Below are 9,484 nucleotides of genomic sequence, written 5' to 3'. Positions count from 1 at the left end.
GCGCCGGCCATAAGCGCCAAACGCACTGTCGCGCGCACAAAAGGCGCTACTTGTAAATTGCGATAACTAGGCTTCCGACTGGTTAATCCAATGTCGCGTACAGTGAATAGGTAGAGGAGCTTTCAAAGAACAAGTTGCTTCTTCAATTTTCGAAAAATATTCAATAAAGTTTGCAAAAAACGTCAAATTTTGAACTATGAAAATTTATAACTTTGTAAATACGCATTTAACAAAAAAGTTGCAAGAGAACTTTTATGCTTAGAATTGTCCATATTTACTAAAAAAAATTTGTCCCATAAAGAAAAACCATTTTTTCCTATTTGTTTAAACAATTGCATTTTAAACAAAACCTATCCACTTCTCGTAAAATTAACCGGTACCATTGGATTCAGCGGGTCAAAATACATAAGATTAACTAGTTTTTACCTTTTGCCTCTTGAATGCATACGGGAACATACCCAGCTCCCGGACTAATTTTGTTTTGAATACTTTAAACATCCTTAGAAAGCTTCAAAATTTTATTTCAAAATTTTGAGAAATCTAAAAGTTGTTTTAAATGGGTTTTAAATTTTAAATTATTTTGGAAATTTTTTCAGAACTTCTAAATATCTGTCAAAATGAATTGAATTTTTTCTACAATTTTCAGAAAATCCTGCAAATTTTAGAAATTAGTATAAATAACAATTGAACATTTATTATTTACAGGCGAAATTTGACTAAATTTAAGGTGAAGTCCAAGTGTCTAACCAACTGAGCCACCGAGGCTAATTAATAATAATAATAATAATTATTATTATTATTATTATTACACCATTAAGCCATTTCCCTTTCGGGGTAGGCGTGACTCACTCGGCAGGGGAAAGGAGTAGTGTGTGGAAGGGATAGAGATGTTTCAGATTGATCCAGAATTCTCGTGCTATTTAAGTAAATAGCACGTTCGTTCCGCAACACCGCTCCGACCCAGGTTGCTGATCAATCTCTCTAGCAATCACCCTAAGCGAAGAACCTCATGAAGTCGTTATGTAAGGTTCCCCACTTGGGTCCATTAGTAGCCAAGGTCTGTGTTTCAGGCGTCATTCACTCTACTGACACTCTTTTTATTAACTATTTGCCGCCATACTTTCCTGTCCTGGCATACTTTTCTAGCTTCTTTTACGTCTATGCATTTTTTCATGCAGGCTCTCGTGTTTCTGTGACTTCTTATGTCTCTTCTAACTAGGGTCTCTTTCACACATTCTAACCATTCTTTCCGCGGTCTACCTCTGGACACGCTGCCATTTACTTTACCTTGATACACTTGTTTCGTTAGTCGTTCATTTGGCATTCTCTCAACATGTCCGAACCATCTTAAACGATTTCTTTCCCATGTGTCTCCTAGCGTCTTTTCTGCACCATATTCTTTTAGAATTATCTCGTTACTTACTTTGTCCATCAGGGTTTTCCCGCATATTATGCGCATGAATCTCATGTCAATTGCGAATTTTACTCTTATAATTAAAATTGTAACGTTAAAAGTCTCTTCGAAATCTTAATGATTCCAGGTTTTCTATGTCAAACAATTCAGTTAAAGAGTCTTTACTTTTAAATATTTGGTTTCAATTTACTTGTCTTAAATAAAAATTCAAGTACTGCTAAATATTCAATAATCAATCTTTTTTTAAATTACAAATTCCAAGTGGAATGAGTTAACAAGTGCATAATTTAGACTGAGACAATATTTTAAATTTAATAAAATCCTTTAATTAAGAATATATTCACTTTTTAGTACTTAAAGTGCAGATGAATTGAAAAAAATGTATTTATTTATTGAATAAAAAGGTTTTTATCAAAAATTTTCAAAATCAAAGGATTTTATTTTTAATTTGTTCAAGTCTTTAAGAAAGTATTTAAAAATTCTTTAAATTAAAAATGTAAGCTTAAAAATAAAAATTTTGAATGGAAAATGTTTTAAGTAAAAAAATTTTGAATTACGCATTGCAAGCTAAATAATAGCATAATTGAAAAGCATAGAAATTCCACTAATTATTTAAAAATTGTTAAAATCGAACGTGGAAAGATTTTTCTTCGACAAATTTGTAATGTCCGGTCAGAACAAAAATTCCCGGTTTCTCGGTCCAGCGACCACCCTGCCCACACTAATAAACAATCATGTACAGATTATACCTTTCATTGAATATCTATTTATTTATTCCAACACTATCAAAATACATTCTTAATCCTAAATCATTATAATTTTTTAAATTTCCTAACAAAATGTTTTTATTTCCAGGGCGATAACGTTTCCGTAGTCGCAGCAATGGAGAAAAGCGACAACCAGTCAAAGTCCTCCAAGAAGAGAGCCTCTAGGTCTCTTATTTCTTCCGATGGAGGGATCCAGTGCGTCCAGGTCGTGGTTCGCTGTAGGCCGATGGACGAGAAGGAAAGCGCGCGAGGTTTTTCCCGCGTCGTGGACGTCGTTCCGTCCCGAGGAGTCGTTGAAATTCGAAATCCTCGAGAGGATCCTTCCCGCGACAATGTCAAGGTCTTCACCTTTGACGCCGTCTACGACTGGCACTCTAACCAACAGGACCTCTACGAAGAAACCGTCAGACCCTTGGTGTCCTCCGTCCTCGATGGCTTCAACGGCACTATTTTCGCCTACGGACAAACGGGAACCGGAAAGACATACACAATGGAAGGCACAAAACACGACTCAAAGAAACGGGGAATAATCCCTCGTTCCTTCGAGCACATCTTCAGCCACATAAGCAGATCAGAGAACATGCAATATCTTGTTAGGGCAAGTTACTTGGAAATATATCAGGAAGAAATCAGGGACTTGTTACATTCCGATCAGAGTCTGAGATTCGAATTGAAAGAGCGACCCGACACTGGCGTTTTCGTAAAGGACCTCTCTTCAGCAGTTTGCAAAAGTGCGGCCGAAATCCAGCAAATCATGAATGCCGGAAATCAAAACCGAACGATAGGTGCTACTAATATGAATGAGCACAGTTCCAGATCACACGCGATTTTCATGATCACGATAGAAATGGGATCAATGGGAGACAGCGCTGGAATTCGAGTAGGTCGTCTGAATTTGGTGGATTTGGCCGGAAGCGAGAGACAGAGTAAAACTGGATCATCCGGTGAACGGCTGAAGGAAGCTAGCAAGATAAACCTGAGTTTGTCAGCTCTAGGGAATGTGATTTCGGCTCTAGTCGACGGCAAAACGAGTCACGTACCGTACCGGGATTCAAAACTAACTCGACTCCTTCAAGATTCCCTCGGTGGAAACTCGAAAACTATCATGGTAGCGAATATCGGACCCGCTAGTTACAATTATGACGAGACTCTGACAACTCTGCGATATGCAAATCGTGCCAAGAATATCAAGAACAAGCCGAGAATAAATGAGGACGCGAAAGATGCGCTTTTGCGACAATACCAGGAGGAGATTAGTCGTCTGAAGGAGAAACTCTTGCAGAAAGGGACCTTGCCGAAAAAGAAGAAAAAGTTAAAGAGGAAAAAGGAAGACGATTTGGATTCGGAATCCGAGACTGAGGATAGCAGGGATGACAATAAGACAACGGAGGCGGATAAGAAATTAATAGCTGAACAGTTGAAGGCTGAGAAGCAGGAGACGGAGAATTTGGTGCAGCGGATCAAGGATTTGGAAAGCAAGATGCTCTGTGGTGGGAAGAATATTATTGATCACACGAATGAGCAACAGAAGGCGTTGGAGCAGAGAGCTGCGGAGATTGCGGAGAGGAAAAAGCGGGAGGTTGAGATGCAGCAGAAGCTGGAAGATCAGGAATTGACGACGATGGGAGTGAAGGAGACTTACACAACGCTTCAGCAGGAAGTGGACGTTAAGTCGAGAAAGCTGAGGAAATGTTTCGCCAAGTTGCAAGGTTTAAAACAAGATTTGGATGATGTGACAAATGAGTACAATCGGGACAGAAGAGATCTAGAACAAACGCAGCATGAATTAATGAAGGAGCTGAAGCTCAAGTACCTCATAATTGACAACTTTATACCGGTGGAAGAAAAGCACAAGATTTTGTCGAGGGTTCGGTTTGATGAGGACGAGGATTGCTGGGTGTTGAAAGACCCGGAGCCCTCAAGTGTGGAGTTAATCAAGCGACCGATTTCCATTCCTGGAGGAAGGAGGCCAGTTTCCGAATATGCGAAGATTGCTTTAGCGATGGGAAGAGGTCACCGATACGCCGGAGAGAATATTTTGAATTTGGAACTCGATATGCCAGCGAGAACTACTCTGGACTACCAGGGACCAGCCATTGCTCCAACTATTCAAGCGGTTTTGGAAGAAGCTTTAAGAGACGAAGGGGACATTGATGTTGATGCTTCGAATGTAAGATTGAGACCCAAAACTCGTCTTCAATCGGCAAGGATTCGGCCCAAGAGTGTTGGAAAGGTGCAACAGATTCCAGCGCCAGTTTACCAACAAATGTCAGCTCAAATCTATCCAAAGACTAGGGGATTAGTTCCCAAATAGTTAGCGCAGTTCTTCGCCCTTCTTTCACTAAGGAATGAGACTCTTTTGTAAATATGAATTGGAACGTTTTTCAGTTTGAGATGGTAGATATTATTTGTGATATTTCGATTAATTGAACGGGAATCAGATGGCGAAAGGTTATTTAGACTGAATTATTAACTTTCTAGTCATCATGCAATTAGATGTTTGGCGTCAGCCAACGTAACTGCTGTAATAAACTTAAAGTGATATTAAAAGCTGGATATTTTACTTCCACCTCTCCTGGGAGGAACTGTGGAATGGAGATGATAGAATTTTTCCGAAAAAGCGAAACTCTGGAGGTTGAGAAATGCCAAAAATATACTTACTGAAATATAAAATAAAAACTTTTAATTTCAAAACTTACGTATATTAAATAAAATATTGCTCTACTAGGTACAAAATATTAAACCTTTTTTTTATTTCTTCCGTAATTTAATCATTTCTGTAATTTAAAATTTCTAGGTTCGTTAAATTTTACTTTTCCGGTGCAATTATATCATCCCAGTTAGAAGTTTGGAAAAAACTAGATTTGTTATGATTAAGACATCGAGATTATTTCTAGAAGCAATGTAAAGAAAAAAAAGTAAAAGAAAGTGCTTCATTTAAAAAATCCTCTTTATGTTAATAGTGCATATTACATTAATACTTACTGCTTGACGTTGTACAACACGCAGAAAATAAATTTGTCAAAGTAAAATTAGTGGCACAATCTTGAATGTTTGATTGCTTTATGTGAAAGAAATCAGATATAAAGATTTCTAAATTCTTGTGTTGTTTGGAAACTTAATTAATAAATAGTTAATAGATATTTGAAAGCTTTCAACCGATACTCTAATAAAATTTCATTTTTTAGAAATATCATTTGAAAACTCAATACAGTAAAATAGGTCTAATTTTGTTACCAGGCTTTTACCACCAAGAGCTTTTTTATGGCAGCTTATTACAATTTCCAATATATGGAGACGCTCCTGGAAATCCTTGATGCACATGCGCTGATCTTGATTAATTTCCTAATCAATGGTAGTGACCTTTCACAATTAAATTTTCTGCGACAAGATAAAGTATTTGCATACTTGTAAAAGATTTTAATAAAAAAAATAAAAACCTAATCTTTGGAATAATTCACTCAAAAGAATCCTACAATCAATATAATCATGTATTATCAGACTTTTGTGATTTATTTTTTCGTTCAAAATTACCCCCGTTATGCTTATAACAAATATTTTTAAATCAGAACTAAATAAACACAAAAGTATTGCACAATGTTACTCAATTCCAGCGATCTGTAAAACAACGAATGGCCTATTTTTAATTTTAGAAAAAGATCATTTTTCAAATGAAGGTTTATAATACTTTTATTCTACCTATTAAGGCTCAAATATTATTTTTTTTGTAAGGTAAACTGACCGTTACTGGGATAGTTAGGAAAAGCTAACCCACATAAACACAATTTTTAAGTGGGGAATTGGAATTTTTGTACAAAAACCGTTATAATAAGTGGCTAAGACATTATTTGATCGATTAGAACAAAAAATACGTTAGTAATTTTATAATAAATTAATATAAATGGATATTCTTAAAGCTAGTCAGATCGCACATTAGTGGGACACGAATTTTGAAACATAGCCTCGAGTGGGCCACCAAAGAAGCCAATGGGGTTTATCAAAATAAAATGGCACAATTTACTTATAATTTATTACAGAATACATGAAAAAGCAAGCATGGATTGTGATTATCGTTTACATATTTATTCTAAAAAAGTAGTTTGAAGTAGTTTAATAATAACTCATACATTTGATTTTTTAATAAAATTAGTAAGTATGCATTAAAATTTAATATTATCCATTCACGTGCAAATTAAACTGTCTTGTAGTAAATTTTGAATTAGAATTCATCTTAATTCAATTTGATTCATAAATTGAAAAAATTTAAATTATTTTTTGTTAAAAATTTGTATTATTTGGTTGAAAATTTTATTGACTGACAAATCTGTTTTGATTAACATTTCAACTAATTTGTTAAAAGTTTGTCTTTTTGGTTCGAAAATTTGTCATTTTAATTATAAATTACATTATTAATTATTTAATATAATATTATTTAATTATACATTAATAATTTGTTTAAAATATTTTTCTATTTTTTAATCAAAAATCTTATTTGTTTAAAAAATCATGTCATGTTTAATTTATAATTTGAACATTTTTCGTTTGAAAAATCAACTATTATATTTTTTGGTAAGAATTAAACTTTTTTGATAGAAAATGAGTCTTTTTTACTTAAAAATTCAAGAATTTGTTAGAAAATAGATGTATTAGGTTAACCAAAAAAGTTCAATTCTGATAAAAAAATATAATAGTTAATATTTTAACCAAAAAAGATTCTAATTACATATTGAAAGCAGACGAATTAATTTAAAAAAAAAACGAATTTTCAATCAAACTGTTGAAGCCTCAACCTAAACAGATTAATTTTCAACCACAGTTGCATTTTTGCGCAAAAAAGATTAAATTTATAATTAAAAAGATACGTTTTCGAAACAAAAAGACGAATTTTCAAGAAAATAGTTCAAATGTTAATCAAAAAACATTTTTCAGTCAAGAAATTAAAAAAAATTTAACCAAGCTGTTGAATTTTCAAGTAAGAAAGATGAGTTTTCTTCAAAATAGTTATATTTTTAATTTTAAAATATAAATTTTCAACAGAACAGTTAATTTATCTTAAAAAGTAAATCGACAATATTAATCTTATTAATATTTCACATCAATTTATAATATTGAATTTTAATACATACTTGAAAATTTAAATTTATTATTTCAATAAAATAACCAATCTTAAACGGCAAGGTTGTGCCTTATAAACAATATTTTTAATATATCACTAACATAATACTGCGACATTCAATTAAAACAGGGCGAAAGTGACAGTTTCGGTAATGGAAACGCAATTGCGCAACTCAAGTTAAAATGTCCAAAACTGAGACATAGCTTGTCCCGGTTTCGGCAACTACGTCAAGAATTTGTCCGAATGCGGGACATTAAAATATTCATAAGTTATCGAATAAAATCGATAATAAAGTTATGAATTTTATTCTTAATCGTATTAAAAATGTGCAAAAACATTACTTTTTCTTTACGTGTAGGAAATTTCAATAATACAATTCCGTAAAAGTTTGCGGAAAGTTTTGAAATAAAAAATTAAAAAATGGCAAATTTCGTAGCAGTCTATTCACAGGTTTGGAGGAATATTTTGGATTATTTTTTACTTAATGTATAACTTGTCAGGACAAAAATTAAACAAATATAAAAGTACTTTAAAAATAATACATTTTTACTTTTATAATTTATGTTGGAATATAAAAGATGCTCAACGATATTTATTATTGTCTCAGTATGAGACATACATTTTACGTTGTGCCAGTAATGGTTGGTTTACCTTATTCATTATTCTGATGTAGAAACTTTTTATTAAATAATTTTCCGTTTTTTTTTAAGTAATTTATTTCTGTCATGTATCAAAGCCAACTTGATGAAGCTTTGGCATAATAGAAAACAATTAAATTATATTAATTTGGTATAAAATAAGCACTAAAAAATAATGAAAATTGCGTCAGGCAAAATACAATGTTATGCAAACAAAAAATTCAGACTAATAAAAGTAGGAAAATCATGATGTCAAATACAGCATCAAAATTTTCTGTTAAAAAATACTACAATTAAATAAAACACTATAAACGGAAAAAATTGCAAGCCAAATAATTAAAACTTAAGCAATGGAAAATATAAGCTTTCCAAAACAGGAAACTTTGTAACTGCACATTTAAAACATCAAGCTCGATAAAAGACATGCCTGCATACATATAATATACTATCATAATATAGAATATTACTTTCTGACAAGAGGAGACCAGCAATTGTCGATTTTAGTTTCTGATTATAATTTTTGTAATGAAAGCTCATTGCCTGTCTGAAAATTTTCAGTACTCTACAAAAGTTATACAAATAACCATTTCTGCAGTGCCTTCTTTGACGGAATAACTGAATTTTGTTTTCTTGCAAACAAATTTATTTTCTATAAATACTGTTTTTTAAAATAATATTCGATAATTATATTTAAAATTAGAAGTATCGTCGCGGTTTTTAAAAAGAAAAATGTTGAAAAACAAAAAAACTACTCTCCAGGTAAAGACGGTATTCATATGCCGTACTTTTGAAAGCAAAAATTTATTTCATGCAACATAAGGAATTAGGTGTATTTCCTAATAAACAATTTTTTGTAAATCTTGTTCTTGTAAAAACTCATCGCTTATCTGATAAAATACGAGGTTTAAAAATCACGTACATCTAATTTTATATATAATTGGTAAATATTATGAAAAGAATTATTAACGTTTACAGAAAAAAAATTTGCTTGACAAAAACACGATAAAGTTAAACAAAATCAATTTTCCCTGAAAAAGACATTACAAAATATTATTGACGTAATTGAAAAGATCATTAAAGGAAATTCTTTTTATAAACATTGTATTGAATAAAAAAGATGTGTGGGCAACGAGAATCGACCACGCAACCTTTCAGCTATGATTTCGAAGTGCTACTCCCTGAGCCACAGGCCGATTTTAAGTATGTTTGGCTAAACTCTATATGGCTTTTGGCGGATATTTTGAAGTCGATTTTCTCGAAAACGGCGAAAAATGGCATATTACTACTTTGGCAAAAACTAAAATTCACAATTGTCAGTCTTCTTTTATTAGTAGATTGTAAACATAAAGCTCAATTTGAAAACATCTTCAAATAGAACACAAACAAATTTGGTAAATAGAAGTAATAAAATCATGAAATTATCAAATACAGTGTCACGATTTTCTATTTATAAAAAGACTACAAATATAAATGAAACACTATAAATCGAAAAAACGTAAAGCTTAAAAATTTCGCACTGGCTAATATAAGCTTTCCAAAACAGAAAGAA

At 32.4% G+C, this 9,484-nt stretch overlaps 1 protein-coding gene across 4 annotated transcripts in view; it reads left to right on the top strand.

Annotated features, from left to right (window-relative positions):
• The window catches only part of LOC117181512 (kinesin-like protein KIF3B), a 13,646-nt gene extending 8,032 nt beyond the window's left edge, over positions 1-5,614 (top strand). For 3 of the 4 annotated variants that reach the window (XM_033374270.1, XM_033374271.1, XM_033374273.1), the window contains exon 2: positions 2,270-5,614. In XM_033374270.1, coding sequence (XP_033230161.1) covers positions 2,270-4,495 — 2,226 coding nt within the window. In that variant the 3' untranslated portion in view covers positions 4,496-5,614. Of the gene's footprint in view, positions 1-1,048; positions 1,058-2,269 lie in introns of those variants that run through there. The other variant, XM_033374272.1, reaches the window with a different exon arrangement.
• Positions 5,615-9,484: the final 3,870 nt, after the last annotated feature.

Source organism: Belonocnema kinseyi, chromosome 10, assembly GCF_010883055.1.
Source record: "Belonocnema kinseyi isolate 2016_QV_RU_SX_M_011 chromosome 10, B_treatae_v1, whole genome shotgun sequence".
Lineage (NCBI taxonomy): Eukaryota > Metazoa > Arthropoda > Insecta > Hymenoptera > Cynipidae > Belonocnema > Belonocnema kinseyi.
The sequence above is the reverse complement of the archived record's forward strand: the minus strand, read 5'-3'. Positions and strand labels throughout refer to the sequence as shown.